At 47.3% G+C, this 18,863-nt stretch overlaps 1 protein-coding gene across 7 annotated transcripts in view; it reads left to right on the forward strand.

Annotated features, from left to right (window-relative positions):
* The window catches only part of CCDC88A (coiled-coil domain containing 88A), a 367,236-nt gene that overhangs the window by 123,875 nt on the left and 224,498 nt on the right, over nucleotides 1-18,863 (forward strand). For all 7 annotated transcript variants that reach the window (XR_002908971.3, XM_024215537.3, XM_024215545.3 and 4 more), the window contains one exon: nucleotides 10,349-10,432. Coding sequence is in view for 6 of the 7 variants with exons in the window: in XM_024215537.3 (XP_024071305.2) it covers nucleotides 10,349-10,432 (84 nt within the window). In the remaining variant the exon portion in view is untranslated. The remainder of the gene's footprint in view (nucleotides 1-10,348; nucleotides 10,433-18,863) is intronic.

Here is an 18,863-nt window from a genome sequence, read left to right on the forward strand (position 1 = left end):
CTCCCAGTATCTCACTCCCCCACTTACCTCTGGGCTTAGGTCACTATTCCAATTAGTGTTCCAGACTTCCCATTATAGTGGGCTCAAGAAGGTTGGGTCTGGGTTGTCTAGTACACTGGGGGGGGGAGGGCTTACTACATTACTTATGGGTTATAATTAGTGGCTGTTTTCTAGGGGGTTGTGCCCCCCTTGATCATTTCCATATGCAAGGTAACACAAATAAAGTTAACAATACACCAGCTGTTATGATAATCCATAGCAACACCGAGAGTCCTGACTACTGCATTATGGTCCAATATCCTGGCCACCACAAAAAACCCTGCTTTGCTTCCTTTGATAGGGTTAAAATTTTGTCAGCGCCATCCTGGTGTGTGTGTTGTAAGTGTGTCCAACTGTTGGCGCTTGCAGCAAGTTGCTCTTGTAATCTTTGTGTACTCTTGTCCATATTGTGTGTCCATTGAATATCCACAGTGAAATTTGGTATTGTCCAAACCAATTCAACTACTTGGTACGGCATGGGGTAGTAGATGCTGGTTCGATTGTTTACAACGATTAAGTCCACTGATCCATTGGTGCACCATAGTCCAGGTGGCAGTATATAAAAGTTCATAATTTGGTCATATACTGGAAGGATTTTGCCTCCTAGTGTTATATTGCAGGATTGCATATATTCCCAACAGAATACACTGTACCCCAAATACATTACCCCTAAATGCCCCCCCTTTGCAATAAGCCATTGATCCTGCTCTTCCATAGGGTTCAAGGGGACCACCTTATTTGCATTTCCTTCTCACGGTATCATAGTAACAATTACACAAGAACTCTCCCCATAGGTCGGGGATGTTATTTTCCAGGTAGAAGGGTATGTTTTTGCAATTGTGGATAAATATGGGCTAGCCTCCCAATTTAATACTGAAGACCTTTGTTCTGACCAAGCATCTTTCATAATATCCATTAACATTATTAACTGAGCATTTTGAATACCTACACACACTTCTCCCCATGTAAATCTTCTGAAGCCATAATGTCACCAGGTCCCCTGCCCAATGAGTTAACCGCAAGTTTACTGCTGTCCTCCACCCTGTGGCAACTGCTGATAGTTCCTGTGCCATTAATTTGTTGTTGAAATTTCACATTTTGGCTTACTAATTGTTTGGTTACCCACTCGTCCCCCAGATTCCATGTACCCAGCATAGTGTTCCCTGCTGCCCACAATCCCTTTTTCCGACGACGATTCCAGGTGTGTCCCCTCACCCACCAATTGAATTGTTGTTTCAATCTTTTTATGTACATACTACAATTAGGATGAATTTGGTCCACCCACCATTCCTTGGGGCGTACCACCCATGTAATAGAGTTACATGTTAAAAAGTGCTGGCTGCATCCGCTCCGACAATGGCTCCCATACATTTGCTCGTCGGGGAATATTCTCGGCTCCAGGCTGTGGCCACTTTAAATTTGGATTCTTCAACTTGCCATCCATATCACCTGTAGGGTTACATTCTGTAAAATGGTTAACTCATCATACACGCAGCGTCCAAAGGGATTTTACACTCAATGTAATATGTACATAACAATCACACCTTTGGGGATTATCTTCCACACCCTAAATGTGGCACCCTATTTTCCCAAGAGGGTTCATTTGCTTCAGGAAACGAGAGGGTTATATTCTTTGGACCCTCTGTAACAAACCACATAGCTGCGTAACTGTGTTTTCCAATATTGTTAATCATGGCAGCACCTAGGGAGTACCATGCAATATTTCCTGATAAATTTGATGTTCTCCACCAGGTTGGGATTCCCCCATCTAATCCATAAACCATATACTGACACTGCCAAATTCCTGTTGGAGTATTAGTGGTACATCTTTCTATGGTGAGATTCTCATAGTCTTCATTAGCTTTATTACCACAGGCTGCATGTGTTGCCTCCTTTTGACACTTCACATTGTGGGATCTGAATAGAATTTGTAAATGTGATAATTGTGATTAGCACTAGTAATTGTTCCATCCAGGGCCTGGGAATTTTCATCCTTTTCTCCTTTTTGAATTACCCTGTAATACACACACAACAAAATTTACACATCCTCTTTCCCAGTCCCCTGTTTGTACCTTTTTATTTGTGTGCAGTGAACCCGCTCCTGTCCTTCATTCTCTGTACCCAATAATAGCAGACTGGGCCCTAATTGGTCAAGAACAAGATAGGGGTCCATTTAGAAGCATGGTGTTGACCTGAAATCTTGTACATCACTAGATCTCCCACCATGGGTAGATCACGCTCTCTGGGCAGGTCATACCATGCTTTGACTCTTGCTGCTCCTTGCTTGTCTCACCAGGCCACCACCTGCTGTACCTGTTTTACATGGTCGATTAGAGTTAAAATCCATTCTTGTGTTAAGCCGTGTGTAGTGACTTCTCCAGGTACTTCCCATGAGAGCCTCATATGGAGAAAATCCTGTGCCCTTTGATTCTCAGGCCCTTATTCTCATTAAGACAAAGTAACTGTGACCAGTTTTTTCCTCCCATTTCCACTCCCTTAGCTCATTTTTAATGGGGCGGTTCATGTGTTCCACCTGCCCCGCAGCCTGTGGGTGATAAGCAATATGGAAAATGATTCCAGTGAGGACTGAGAGCTTCCCTAACAGATCTGACCAGAAAGCAGCTCCTTGGTCTGAGTCAATCACCTTTGGGACCCCCCAGCGAGTGAATACCTTGTTTACCAGTATTTCAGCAGTTATCCGGGCAGTTTGATACTTTGTGGGGAAAGCTTCTACCCACCTGCTGAAAGCATCCACTACCATCAACATGAATCAGTTTTTTCTGTGATCTGGTGGTAGGGGTCCTGTGTATTCAATTTGTATTCTTTCCCAAGGTCCCCTTGGGGCTTGTCTCATTAATTTTCCTCTTAGCACCTTGTGAGGTGGGTTGTGCCTGGCACAGTCCAAACAACGTTCCAGGTGTGATTTAAAATCAGCTGCCATTCCTGGCCACCAGCACAACCTTTTTAAAGTTCCCAGTGCCTCCTCAAACCCGGGGTGTCCCCCTGCCAAGCTCCCATGCACCCAGCTTAAGAAAGCCGCCCGACTTCCCTGAGGGCACAGCATTACTGGTCCCTCAGCTGTTAAGACACACCAAATCCCTTCCATTAATTCCACCTTTGGCACATGCCTGTCCCCAAGTTTCATGATGCCTTCCAGTCCTGGGTCAGATTCTTGCAACTCTCGAATTCACCCTCTTATTCTGTATCCACCCCACTTTTTGTTATTACTGCTACAGGCACACTCTTTTCTGGCTCCCAGGGCCATGGGGGTGCATCTGTTGCAGCCCGCTTGGCCTCTGCATCGGCCAAATTAATCCCTTTGTCCTGGTTTTTTGTATGCCTTTACCTTTACCACATTGAACCATGTAAAACAGTGACTGAGCTCCTTCACTTGCTTCCACCAGTTAGCATGCTTGATTGTGGAGCCGTCTGTTGCCCTGAAATGATTATCCGCCCACCATCTCAGCATTAATGTGACCCCACAAAATACATAATCTGAATCTACCACTACCCAACATTCTGGCTCAGATTTGGGATCCACTTCATTTAAAGCTGTTAGCAAGGCTGCCAGTTCTACCTCCTGAGCTGACCTTGCTTCTAGTGAGAAACCAATGGTGCTGACTGTCTCATTTCTTGATTCCCACAACAGCTAAGCCTGCAGTTTTCCATCCCCCCCAATACCTACAACTTCCATCCAAAAACCATACCAGTGTCCCCTCCATTACCAGATGGGGGTTAGCTGCCCGAAACACCTGATGTTGAGTTTTACCTGGGCTGGCTTCACATTGGTTTGGGGTGCCAGCCAGATGTAATCCGGCTACCCAGACTATGGGTTCCTTGTACAGCCAGCAACCATTTGGCAAGACGCTACCCACTCACTTGTCCCTGTAAGATAGTATGCATGTTTAACAGCCGCAGGGGGTCATGATGAGATTGGGCTATTACTTTCTGCATTCCTGTGAGGTATTCGAATTTCCCTACCCGCCAGTAGGTGCACAACAGCACCTTTTCATCCATACTTCAGTTCCACAGCACTCAAAAGTCGAGAGGAAAAGGCCACAGGTCAGTACTTTGCTCCATACTCCTGTGTTAATGCACAACCAATGGTAGTGTTAAATACCAAAGGGTACAGATAAGAGTTATCCCCATCTGGGGAGGCCAGCACTGGAGCACTGGTCAGGTTTTCCTTTAGTACTCTCACTGCCTCAGTACACTCTTCTGACCACTCCCAAGTTGAGGCTTGGGTTAGGTCAAATAGAGGCTGGGCTATTTCTGCATAATTGGCCACAAAATCCCTACAAAATCCAGTTAGGCCCAGAAAACTTTGCAGACTTTTAACATCCGTAGGCAGTGGCAGGGACTGAATCAATGGTACCTGTCCCTTATCGATTTCCCTTCCCATCTGGGACACTTCCACTCCTAAGTAGGTCACACTTGTCTGTCCCATCTGAGCCTTTTTCCCATTGACCTTCAACCCTGCTCTTGCTAAAGCTTGCAGGACCTGCTCGGTTAGTTTCCTGTTTTCCTCCTCTGTCTCTGACATTAGCAAAAAGATCTCACAAAACTAAGTGGTTGGGCAACAAAATGGCAAATGAAATTTAATGTGGATAAATGTAAAGTAATGTACATTGGAAAAAATAATCCCAACTATACATACAATATGATGGGGGCTAATTTAGCTACAACTAATCAGGAAAGAGATTTTGGACTCATCTTGGATAGTTCTCTGAAGACGTCTACGCAGTATGCAGCGGCAGTCAAAAAAGCAAACAGGATGTTAGGAATCGTTAAAAAAGGGATAGAGAATAAGATGGAGAATATCTTATTGCCCTTCTATAAATCCATGGTACGCCCACTTCTTGACTATTGTGTACAGATGTGGTCTCCTCATCTCAAAAAAGATATACTGGCATTAGAAAATGTTCAGAGAAGGGCAGCTAAAATGATTATGGGTTTGGAATGGGTCCCATATGAAGAGAGATTAAAGAGGCTAGGACTTTTCAGCTTGGAAAAGAGTAGAGTAAGGGGGGGATACGATAGAGGTATATAAAATCATGAGTGGTGTGGAGAAAGTGAATAAGAAAAAGTTATTTACTTTTTCCCATAATATGAAACTAGGGGCCACCAAATGAAATTAATGGGCAGCAGGTTTAAAACAAATAAAAGGAAGTTCTTCACACAGCGTACAGTCAATCTGTGGAACTCCTTGCCTGAGGAGGTTGTGAAGGCTAGGACTATAACAGGGTTTAAAAGAGAACTAGATAAATTCATGGAGGTTAAGTCCATTAATGGCTATTAGCCAGGATGGGTAAGGAATGGTGTCCCTAGCCTCTGTTTGTCAGAGGATGGAGATGGATGGCAGGAGAGAGATCACTTGATCATTCACTCCCTCTGGAACACCTGGCATTGGCCACTGTCGGTAGACAGGATACTGGGCTTGCTGGACCTTTGGTCTGACCCAGTATGGCCATTCTTACGTTCTTAACAGGTCGTCTCCATATTGTATGCACCTTGCTGAATCCACCCCTTCCAGAGCTTGTCTCGTATATCTGTGAAAAATTGCAGGGGAGTCCCGATATCCCTGGGCTAGGACTGTCCAGCAGAATTGTCTGCCCTTCTGTGTGAATGCAGTTTTATACTGACACGAGGTAGCTTGTGGCAGAGACCAAAACCCATTAGCTATGTCCAAAACAGTGAAAATTCAGAATTGGGGTCCAATACGGGCTAGCATTTCAGGGTACGCTACCACTACTGAGGCTGGTGAATTGGCCAGAGCATTTAGTGCCCTGTAATTCACAGTAAGGCGCCAGGTACCGTTTGGCTTTCTCACTGGCCACAGCAGCATTACAAGGGGATGCAACCGCTCTAATCAATCCCCTCTGTTCCAATTCCCCAATAGTTGCCCCCACCTGTGCCAATGCCTCCCGAGGAATAGGATATTGTTTCTGTGGGCGAGGGTCCCCTCCCTCTAGCAGTACTTTCATGCTGCCCCTACCACAATCCAGGTTATCCTTAGCCCACACAGGAATGTGTTCCTCACCCTGCCGGGGGTGGTGGGAGGGCATGTGCCGCTTTAATGGTCATAGTGGCTATCCCCATAGGAACGGTATAGCCCTGACTGTCCTGCGTCTGCCCCAGTAAACACACCCAATTGGCTAAATCCAGTAGAAGTCCCAGTTTGTGTAAATCTCCAGCCCCCAACAGATTAAACATATAATTACGACCCCACAGAATCTCCCCTCCCCCCAGATTCCTTTGATCTGTCCCCGCCTCAGGGTTAACTGTGTCTCCCCTCCCGTTGCCCCTACAATTGTCTCAGTTCCTTCTGAGGCCCTCCCTTGCCCCCATGTGGTTAAGCTGACGGCTGCCCGGTGTCTATTAAAAAATCCCTCATGGGACTCCCTTCGATTGCCCCCTGGAGCGTGGGGCGACCAGATGCGTCCCGTCCTAAACTGAAAACCTGGATAGGATGCCTCCCAGGGTGCCCTTAAGTTGCAGCACCCACCTCTGTCCCTCCCACTGGTTTGCAGGGGGACCAGGGGTCCTGGCACCGAACACATTCCTGTCTCTAAGCAAAATTGTGTGCCTGACATTTCAGGCAGTCCCAGTCCCCTGGTGTCATCCGGTAAGATCCTGGGTAGTCAGTTTAGCTTGCAGTGTCTGGATCTGTTGCTCTATAGCTGCCCACTCGTTCCTGACTACTTCCCCAAAGCTACAAACTCTCCCTCTACATCCTCCCCTCCGGGCTGACCCACCCCTTTCCATCTTGTACTGATCCCCTGCAGTAATAACATGGACTGGCTCTCCCCCAATGCATCTGCCTCCACACATCTGCATGTCCCAGAAACTGGGGTAGCTGATGGGGAGCAAGTTCAGGGTGCTGGAATCTTAAATGCCCCACGAACTGCGGATCGCTCAGCTCCAACCATTTCTCCAGTGTGACAGACCCAGACCAGTGGGGTACAGGAGTCTGGTAGAGGGCAAATATACTGGTCACTGGATGAGTAATTTTCTGTTCCCTGAGTGACCAGAGCAGGGGCTGCACTAGAGTAATCAGGAACCTGCTAGAACCAGTTAAGGCAGGCAGGCTAATTAGGACACCTGGAGCCAATTAAGAAGAAGCTGCTAGAATCAATTAAGGCAGGCTAATCAGGGCACCTGGGTTTTAAAAAGGATCTCACTTCAGTTTGTGGTGCGAGTGTGAGGAGCTGGGAGCAAGAGGCGCAAGGAGCTGAGAGTGAGAGGGTGTGCTGTTGGAGGACTGAGGAGCACAAGCGTTATCAGACACCAGGAGGAAGGTCCTGTGGTGAGAATAAGGAAGGTGTTTGGCGGAGGCCATGGGGAAGTAGCCCAGGGAGTTGTAGCTGTCATTCAACTGTTACAGGGGCACTATAGACAGCTGCAGTCCACAGGGCCCTGGGCTGGAACCCGGAGTAGAGGGCGGGCCCGGGTTCCCCCCAAACCTCCCAATTGACCTGGACTGTGGGTTCTCCCAGAGGGGAAGGTCTCTGGGCTGTTCCCCAACCCACATGGTGAATCTCTGAGGCAAGAAAATCCGCCAATAAGCGCAGGACCCACCAAGATAGAGGAGGAACTTTGTCACACCAGCAATTCCACATTCCCACCAGGTCCTGGTGCCCCTGTCTGGGGTATCACCCATGGACCCTCCAAGGGATGCACCCAGCACCATGCCCATGCCTGTATGCGATTAAGTGTATCCCGTCCTGTTTCCCCAGGGATTCGCTTCATTTTATTCATCCCCGCAGTATGAGAGTACACCCCAAACAATTGTTTTGCCACCTGTCTGGGGATTAGAAATGGGTGTGCCAGTCCTGCCTCATCGATTCCCAGGGTCCCTGTCCCAAAAGACTACGCCATATGATCACCTGGTCCTCACGAGTTAGACCCTCCATCTCCCTGCCCACCTCCACTAGCCACAGCACAAACTGATCCCAATCATCTTGGGGTATCTTTCTCAAATGGCCCAGTACTGCCTCCTGGTCCTTCAGGGACAAGGGGCGGATTTCTGCCTGTTCTACTACTTGTGGAGCCTGGTTCCCCCACCCTGCAATGGGGGCCTTAATTCCTGCCTCCTGCAGTTCCTCTGGGGTAGTCTCTCTTTCTCAGGGGCTGTAACTGTGGATCGCCGGCTTACAATGTCCACTGGCAGTGGTGGGTACAGTGTATTTTCAGGGTAGGGTGGTGGAGGTGTCTCCTTCAGTTCCATTAGTGGGGTGGATGGTTTGGGGTCCCCAAGTTCATTGCCCCCATGTTTACATTGATACAATTCCTCCTCTAAGTCTCCTACTCTCCCCAGCAGTTCGTCCCTCTCTCGCCAGATTGCCTCACAAGACTCCTCTGTCCGTCAGTATCCCGTGCCTTCAAATCCACCACCTCTACCGCTAACACGGATTTTTCTGTTAAAATCTGTTCTGATCCACAGTCCCCTCCGAATCCTCAATGTGTTGGAGGAGATCGGCTTCCCTTTTTACCCAGTATGCCATTCCAGCGCAGAAACCTAATAATACCATTCCCTTTTTCCTACACTCCTTTCCCTTGGGTCTCCCAAAACCTCCCCCATCTCCTTCTCAATCTCATCTCGGGTGGACCCATGCACCTGGTATGGTCCCTGATTCTTCCTTATCCATTTGTTCAAAAAATCCGTTATCCCAGCTTTCCAGAACCCGCAACTACCATCACGAGTGTTCGCCATACCCCCTCCAAGCAGCTGCGTGGACTGTTGGGGAGGGGGATTTACAGGCTGCCACTCGCCTATTTGATGCCATGTATCCGAGTCACGGCACCAAGATGTTAGAGGGCTTATTCCTTCACCTTCCCACTTCCCTGGTTCTTCTCGCGTGAACAGAGAGCAACAATACCCAAAGTCCGAAGGTGCAAACAATTCGATGTTTATTGGGGTGAACTTGCAGCAAGCTTTTGTACGCTTTCCAGCTTATGGCTGCTCCCACTGCTTAGCCAAAGGCCTTAGCGTAGGAACAGGGTCTCAGACTGTCACAGTGAGAGAAGGCCCTTACACAGGCAGACAGTGATTTTGATTCTTTCTTTTATACCTCTATAACTAGCTAAATGATAAACATATACCTAAATTCCTAAAGTATAGGCCTTTACAGACAGGCCTGAATATCTATATCCTAACATACTATTTCTTTTGTTTATCTTTTTTATAGTGCAAATATTTGTGATAAAAAATAATATAAAGTGAGCACTGTACACTTTGTATGCTGTGTTGTAATTGAAGTCAATATATTTGAAAATGTAGAAAAACATCAAAAATATTTAATTTCATTTGGGATTCTATTGTTTAACAATGCGATTAAAACTGTGATTAATCGTGATTAATTTTTTTATATTAATTGTGTGAGTTAACTGCGATTAATCGACAGCCCTAAATTTTATGTTTATTATACCAAAAGGCTAGTGTAGATTGAATTTAGCCTGAGAGGGCTCAGTTGAGTAAAATTTATTCACTGTGGCTCCGATCCAGCAATGACTTGTGCACCTGCTGATCTGTATGTATATGGTTAGTTGCACTATTCATGTGCATATAAATCTTTCTTCAACGTTGCTGATCCCCCTCAATCAGATTAAATTAAATCTACGCTGACCTAGTGAAAATAAAATTATTAGAAAACATCATCACATGATCCATGTCTCCTGATCTGAAAATACCTTAACTTCAATGGGACTACTTGTCTATGTAAAGCTAAAATGGTATCTAAGTCTTTTTGTCAGGATCAGGGCCAATAACATGATTAGCTTGCAACAATCTTATTTGATTAAAGATCATACATACGATAGCTCATTAAATTAGTGACCAGTTTATCCATGAAAGTTGTGGGTTTTTTTAAAAGTATACTATACTTTTCTAAATGCACTATTTTTGATTGGGTGAAAGTTAGTTAGAAAAGTAGAGTATACTGTACAGCTGGTTTCAATTGAATAGTGTAAAAAGCAGTTTGGGGAGATTTGCTCAGTATATGATTGGCTGTTTGAGTACTAAAAAAAAGGTAGGAAATATTTATGAAGTAAACATCATCATAGACTCTGAGCAAGAAATATGCAAATTTTAAGAAGCCCCCTTCATCAACTTTTTTCAAAGTGAATATTGTCTCAGTTCACTAATATTAAAAGTCAAGCACAAACTACAATGTTTTGCTATAATTACATTCAATCTGTACTAGCCAGTTAGGGGATTGGACAACTGATAATTATTTTATCATCAGCTTTCAGCTCTCAGAATATACTAAGGAGGTATGATAAATAATTGTGGTTAATGTATTTCTTTTAGTGTCAGAAAAAAGAAGAATTCATTGAAAGAATCCAAGGTTTAGATTTTGATACAAGAGCAGCTGTTGCTGCCCACATTCAAGAGGTATTTGTTACTTTTGTACTACCTGATGTCCAAGTGATTTTCATTTTTGCTGTTCTGGAGTATTAAGGAAAGAATAATTTTATTTAGTCAAAAACAAGGGAAATCTATTTGACATTCGCATTAATGGATTGCATTAGAGAACGTTAGTTGAGAAGGCTTTATTTTATACAAATGAGCGTAAATCACATTTCTTATTAAAGGTGGTACTTTAATAAAAACATTTTTTTTCGTACTGAATAATTTTTTCCATCACAGAATCATAGTAGTGTAGGTCTTGATGGGATCTTGATAGATCATATACTCCAGTCCCCTGCACTGAGGCAGGAGTAAGTATTATCTAGACCATTCCTGAGAGGTATTTGTCCAACCCAGGGGTGGCCAAACTGCAGCAAACTCTTTTACAGTTAAAGTACGGCTCGCGGAGCCCCCCACGCCTTCCCCATTCTCTGTCTACCAGACTGGGGGGAGGCGGGAGCTCGGGGCTTCTGCCCGGTGGTGGGGGTAGGGGCTTCTGCCAGAGACAACTGGTGCCTGCTGAGAGTGAGGGGGCATAATTTAAAGGTTTGGCACCCCAACAGCTTGAATTATGCCCTACCTCTTATCATCAGTGGCCCCTCCCTGCAGCTCCCAGGTGTTAGCTTCGTGTGGAGAGGCAGTGGCAAACACCTGGGAGTTGCAGGGAGGAGCTGCTGCTTTAGCTTTACGGGGAGAGGCAGCAGCTCTTCCTGCCGCTCCCAGTTGTTTGCTGCTGCCTCTCCCCGCCGCCGCAGCTCCCAAGTTGCCGGATCCAGCAGCTGCTGGATCCGGCAGCACCATGTGACCTAGCCAGAAAACCCTGGCAAAAATCTGGGGGGAGCGGCATGTGATACCACATGCCTCCCCCCACGCATTGCCTCTGGCAGAATGAAGTGTGTGTGTGGGAGGGTGTCTTGGGGCTTCAGCCCCAGCTCTAGAACTTCTGAAGATTGTGATATGTTGCTCAGAGGGTCGGTACGTTTGGCCATCCCTGCTGTTCTTAAAAACCTCCAATGACTGAGATACCATAAGTAATTTGTTCCAGTGTTTAACTATCCTTACAGTTAGGAAGCTTTTCCTGATGTCTAACCTTGAATGGGCTTAAATTGCAGCAAAGGAGATTACTTTTTGTGCTGTCCTCAGTGGATATGGAGAATAATTTATCACCCTCCTCTTTGTGACAACCTTTTATGTAGTAGAAGACTGTTATCATGTGCCCCCAAGACTTCTCTTCCCAAACTAAACAAACCCAATTTTTTCTTCGAGTAGTGTCCCTATGGATCTCCATGGTAGGTGTGTTTGTGTCCCTGCACTGCTGATCATAGAACTTCAGTAGTAGTGTCCATTAGGCCCACACATGCGCTGTCTGTTTCCCCTCATGCTGAACCAAGAGGCTAGCCAGCACACACGGGCTAAGCCTCCTCAGTTACTTCTTAACTGCCCCTTGCTAGAGATGGATTTTGCTTTATGCACTTTTATATAGTTATTTTGTTAGTATATTATAGTTTATTGTTCTTTACCCTCTTATTGTATCCCCCCCAAAATAAAAACAAAACAAAACTCCCCCCCAAACCTCCATTTTCCTGCTTTTTTTCCCCCTCTAGGGATCCTCCCCCCCCCCACGCCTCCAGTGGGCATACCCAGTTCACCAGGTTTCAAGAAGTGCCTCACTTGCAAGGAGGCAATTCCGATTGCAGACAAGCACTTTTAAGTGCATTTGTCGCCTTAGGGAGGGCCATATCCAGAAAAAAGTGTAGTCTCTGCCAGCAAATCTGGCCACATTCCCATAAGGACAGACTGCTCAGGCAGAAGATTATTTTAATGGAGGCTGCTCTCAGACCCGTGCGGAACTTGCGCCGCAAGTCCCTGGACAGACATGAATCTTCTCCACAGCCGTCTAAGGGCTATGGATTGAAGAAACAGACTGCTGACCCCTCTCGGAAGTCATCTTAGAGGAGAGCGGGAAGTCCCCAAAAGTGCGCCCTGAGATCTCCATAGGCAATCTCCATCTCGCTCGGTAGCTTCGGCACCAAGACCATCTCAGTCCAGCACTCATGGCTCACAGAGACCAACAGCATTCGGTACTGTTGACATGCCCACGGACCTGATGGGCACAGGCTCTGAGTCATCGGCACCGAGAGACAGGAGTAAGCACTCCACTAAAAAGGCACCCTCAATACGTGAATCATCATCGGTACTATCATCGATGCCTCACCCAGCACCAGAGCAAGTGGTATGGACAAGACCCCCATCCGCCTTTGACACCTGACACTGGGGCAGTCAGTACCAATGGAATTCTGCCAGTCCAGCAACCTCCATATATCCGATGTACCGGGATCCCCGCTTCTTGGTACTGCGACCTCCGCACTGAGCCTCCGCTTGGCATGGGAATCGTCACCGCTGCCAGGCCTCACTCCCCCACTCTCCAGCGAAAGTTCAGACAGCGAGCTGGAGGAAAGAACATCCCAGTACTCTTCTCAGGCTCCATATGGTGCTCAGTACCAGAAAGGCCCATCCCCGCAGATGTCCCCACCACCGACATCATGATACAACCACCCATAGGCACTGCCACCACGCTCTATGCCACCATCACCCCCGTGATCTTATTGGGACTCACGGGAAGCATACCGCCAACATGCCTCTCAAGCTTTGAGCCTCGCCCGGGAACCCTCAAGGCATACCCCTTCAGCCACAGCTTCCAGAGCTTTGGAACCTCCACAAGACATCATGGAGAAACAGGAGGGTGATGCCGAGGAAGAGGTGACCCTGAGGTCACCTGAGGTCTTCCTCTTTTCCAGACCATTATGCCTTCACCACCATATCTGGCAGATGACTTTCATCTCTTCCAGCATCTGGCAAAGAAGGTGGTGGACACCCTCAAGATACCATTGAAGGAAGTCAAGCTCTTTGACATCAGCTCTTTGACATCCCCCACTCCTCGTCCTCCTCCAAGATTGCCCTCCTGATTAATGAGACTGACTATCTTAGACCCAGCGAGAACTATATGGCATATCCCAGTGACAGTATGTGCGACCTGCAAGCGAGTGGACAAAAAGTACTATGTCCCCACGAAGGAATCTGAATTCCTCTTCTTCGACTTACCCCCCAACTCCATTGTGGTGGATGCCGTCAAATCATGCGGCTGACGACATGAGTCGAGGGCTACTCCACAAAACTGGGATTGAAAGCGCATGGACCTTTTTTGTAGGAAGGTGTACTCCTTGGCTATATTCCAATTCCGTATCACCAACTATCAGGCCCTCACAGTGAAATACGATTATATTAACTATTCAAAGTTGAATGACTAGGGCCGGCTCCAGGCACCAGCCCACCAAGCATATGCTTGGGGCGGCGCCTGGAGGGGGGCGGCGGGGCGGGGCCTGGAATGACTTTATTGACCGGGTGCCAGAGTCACATCGTGACCAAGGCCTGGTCTACACTGGGGGGCGGGGGAGGATCGATCTAAGATATGCAACTTCAGCTATGAGAATAGCGTAGCTGAAGTCAACGTATCTTAGATCAAATTAAAATTACTTGCTTCGCGTCCTCGCGGCACTTGAGCAACGGCCTCGTCTTCCCCATCGACTTTGCTTCTGCCTCTTGCACTGCTGGAGTTCAGCAGTCGACGGGAGAGCGATCGGGGATTGATTTATCGTGTCTACACTACACGCGATAAATCGATCTTCAATAGATCGATCGCTACCCGCCGATCCGGTGGGTAGTGTAGACGTACCCCAAGTTAAGGCCATTATACAGGAGGGACAAGTAGTGGCATGGACAACGCTGCAATTTGCCCTCAACGTTGCTGACAAAGCAGCTAGCTTAATTTCCGTGGCGGTGGTGATGTGATGAGCATCATGGCTCTATCTGTCAGGTTTCCTGGCAGTCTACTGTTGAGGACCTCCCCTTTGAGGTCACAAAGCTCTTTGTGGAGAAGATTGATGCTTCCCTTCATACCCTGAAGGATTCCTGGGCTACATTCCAGTTGCTGGGTATCTACATGCTGAGACAAAAGAGGCAATTTAGTACCCAATCCCAGCATAGACCATATACATCCCAATATCAACCTCAATGACAATACGAACTGCCAAGGAAGAAAGCAAAATTCCCCAAGCAGAAACTATCTGTCTTGCAATCTTTGTCGTCCCAGCCTTCTATGTCCAAACATCAGTTTTGACAGGTGGGTTAAGGCGCTGCTGGACCACTCCCACCAACTGATACAGCCGACCAATTCTTCACACCCATTTGACCACCAAGTGGCAGTATTCCGCAGTGCCTGGAATCATGTAACATTGGACTGATCAGTCCTAGAGATAGTTTGAACTGAGTACTCCATCCATTTCACCTCCCTACCCCCTCCACAACACCCTTCCCTGTCTCTCTTCAGGGACCCTTCACGTGAGTTTAGAACGACAAGTCAATAATCTCCTCCAGTTAGGAGCCATAGAACCAGTACCTCAACAGCTACAAGGAAGAGGATTCTTCTCTCTTTATTTCCTAATAAAGAGGTTGGAGACCCATACCAGACCTCAGAGCTCTCAACAAGTTTGTCTAGGCTCAAAAATTCAAAATGGTCACTTTATTGACAATCATTCCAGCATTGGAACAGGGAGACTGGTTTTTGGTCCTCGACCTTCAGGGCGCATACTTTCACATCTCTATCCTACCGGCTCACAGATGATTTCTCAGATTTATCCCGGAACAAGACCACTATGGATACAGAGTGCTCCCCTTCGGGCTATTGTTGGCCTTGAGAGTATTGACCAAGGTTCTCTGGGTGATAGCCACTCACGCTCTCAAGGGATAAAGATTTACCTTCACCTCGATTGTCCCCTCAGAGCCCAATCTCTCCAGGAGGCTCACCGAGTCACCAAAGCACTTATTCACAGAGCTGAGCCGTACAGATCAAAATCCAGAACTCAGCTCTCACTCTGGTGCAATGCCTGGAATTCATAGGGGCTGACTTTGACTCGTTACAGGCCAGAGCACTCTTTTCTCAGCACAGATTTCTTTCGTTAGCCACACTTATAGACGCTGTTCAAAGCAGCCTGCAAATATCAGCCAGACTCTGCCTCCAACTCCTGGAGCACATGGCAGTGAGCACAGCAGTGATACCACATGCCAGGTTTCACATGTGATGCCTCCAAATGTGGTTCAGCTTGGTCTACAAACAGGGACAGGCTGGACAAATCTCTGTCACCACCCACCAGGATCACCTAGAGTGGTGGAAGAGCCCAACCAACATTTGCAAAGGGATCCCCTTCTCCCAAACCTCACCGTCATTGCTTCTCACCATCAACACATCACTGATCTGGTGGGTTGCAAATCTAAATGGCCTCACAACACAAGTGGTCACCCATGGAGATGTCCCTTCACATCAATCTCCTCAAGCTAAGAACAGTAAGGAATGCCTGCAGTCATTTCCTCCAGCTGATCACAGGATCACACATGAAGATCCTAACAGACAACATAGCCTACATACAATAGTCAGGGGGGAGTCAGATCACCCTTCATATGCACCGAGGTGATCAGGCTATGGAACTGGTGCATCTCCCACAACGTTACATTGTCTGCACACAAAACTTGATAGTGGACAATCTCAGTTGCAAATTCCCACACAACCACGATGGGGGGATAGACCTGATGGTGCTTCACGACATATTCAGCTTATGATGGACACAGTCCACAGACCTGTTCACCACTCACCTGAACAAGAAATGCCCATGTTACTGCTCCAGAGCGGGGATGGGTCGACATTCCCTGGGCGAGGCCATCCTCATCCCCTGGGACAAGGACCTTCTCTATGCCTTTCCTCCATTTTCCCTACTTGTGAATGTCCTGCTGAAAATAAAGAGACAGAGCCCACATCATCCTGATTGCTCTTACCTGGCCCAGAAACACCTGGTTTCCATACCTGTCACAGCTTGCGACATGCTTGCTGATCTCTCTCCTAGCCATACTGACCTCCTTGCAGGACGGAGAATGCACCATAAATCTCCACTTGGGATTATCTGCCTCAGGGCATGGCTCCTGCTTGGTTCCAACACATAAAAAACTCCTGTTCAAGAGAGGTACAAGAGGTTCTGTTGCACAGCAGAAAGTCCTCGACTTGACGCATTTACCTGCAGAAATCTCCCCAACATCTGTGGCTCTTCCACGTATCTTAGACTATGCATTGACCTTAAAGAAATCGGGCCTATCTCTAAGCTCTCTCAGGGTTCACCGAACAGCCATAACAGCTTTCCACCAACCTATTGAGAGATACTCAGTGCTGTCACACCCAACCACTACTCGGTTCCTCAAGGGTATAGTGAACCTTTTCCCACAACCTCGACTTCCTGCTCCCAAGGGGACCTAAACCAGGTACCAAAAGGGCTGACTAGACTGCCCTTCGAACCCATGGCCACCTGTTTGCTGACATACCTATCAATGGAAATGGTCTTCCTGATGGCAATTACCTCGGCCAGGAGAATAGGAGAGAGAGCAGCTCTGATGGCACATCCCCCCTACACAATATTTTTTCCGGACAAGGTTATACTCAGGACGCATCTAAAATTTATCACTAAGGTAACCTTTCTGTTTCACATGAATCAATTGATTCACCTTCTGATCTTCTACCCCAGGCCTCACCAAGACAACAGGGAGGCTATATTACATACCTTAAATGTCAGGAGAGCCCTGGCTTTGTACCTGGATAGAACAAAGGCCTTTAGGAAGTCCCATACGCTTTTCCTTTCCATTGTGGAAAGATCCAAGGACTCAGCAATATCAGCTCTCTACGTGGGTCTTGAATTGCATTAGACAACTCCTCCAGACTCTATTTATACACACTCCATGAGGTTGATCTCCTAATCCATTGCCTTCTTCAAGAATGTCCCTATCTCAGAGATCTGTAGAGCAGAGACATGGGCGTCAGTCCACACTTTTGCACAACATTATGCTATCACTGGAGATTCTGCCTCCAATGCCATCACCTACCATGGAGCACCCATACAGACATTACTTGAAGAAGAGGAAGTTACCTTGTGCAGTAACAATGGTTCTTTTGAGATGTGTGTCCTACGGGTGCTCCACAACCCACCCTCTTCCCCTTTACTTCAGAGTTCTTGTTAATGACACTGTGGTAAAGAAGAAACTGAGGAGGGTTAGCCCGCGCGTGCCATCTAGCCTCATGGCGCAGCACGAGGGGAGACAGTGCATGCGCAAGCCTAACGGACACTACCAAAGTTCTCTGAACAGCAGCGCAAGGACACAAGCACACCTACCATGGAGCACCCATAGGGGGACACATCTCAAAGAACTTTTGTTACTGCACAAGGTGAGTAACTTCCTCTTTTTCAGTCTTTCCTTCTAGGTAATGTTTTCTAGACCCTTAATAATTTTTGTTGCTCTTCTCTGGACTTTCTCCAATTTGTCCACATTTCCCCCTGAAGTGCGGTGTCCAGAACTGGACACAGTACTCCCTTTGAGGCCTTATCAGTGCTGAGTAGAGTGGAAGAATTACTTCTAATGTCTTGCTTACCAACATTCCTGCTAATACATCTGTAGCAAAGCGATGACTCACTGTCGTGGCTGGTCATCTTGGGAATTAGCTCAACTCCAGCTCCGGAGCACCTCTGCCTTAGGCCCCATGTCCTTGCTGGACCCTGGTTCCCCTTTCCTCAGGGTTCTGCCCCCAGCAGTACCCCCTTACTCTGGGTCTCCCCTCCCAAGGGAACCCCAACCTTCTAAACCCACCTTGCCTCAGTGGCTACCGCCAATCATCATCTAGTCCCCTTTCCCATTGCAGTCTGCAGTCTATAATGGCAAGGGGTAGGACCAGCTGCCTCTGCCTATTCCCGGGCTGCACCTCTGTAGCCCCAGTACCTTTGTAGGCCTTCACCAAGGCCTTCAGCCTGGGGGTTTACCAGGCTGGAGCTCCCCAGCTCCTCTTGCCCTTTCCCAACACTGCTCTACTCCAGGTACCTTGCTCTTAGGTAGCTAGCCCTTCCCACTCCAGGGCTAGAGTGAGACTCCTCAGCTCCTGGCTCACCGCCCTCTTATCAGGGCCAGCTGGGCCCTGATTGAGCTGGCCATGCCTGTGGTCAGCTACTCACTCAGCTGCTCTCACTACTTTTCCCAGCCGCAGCCCTCTCCAGGTCTGCTTTTAATCCCTACCTACTGGATTGGGGCAGCCGCCTCACTACAACATCTCAGAATGATCTTTGCTTTTTTTGCAACAGTATTACATTGTTGACTCATATTTAATTTGTGATCCAGTATAACTCCTTCCTTCATAGATAGTCATTTCCCATTTTACTCATAGACTCATAGACTTTAAGGTCAGAAGGGACCATTATGGTCATCTAGTCTGACCTCCCGCATGATGCAGGCCACAAAAGCTGACCCACCCACTTTCCCTTAACTCAGCTGTTGA

This window comes from Terrapene carolina, unplaced genomic scaffold, assembly GCF_002925995.2.
Source record: "Terrapene carolina triunguis isolate 2854851 unplaced genomic scaffold, T_m_triunguis-2.0 Scaffold132, whole genome shotgun sequence".
In the NCBI taxonomy this organism is placed as follows: domain Eukaryota; kingdom Metazoa; phylum Chordata; order Testudines; family Emydidae; genus Terrapene; species Terrapene triunguis.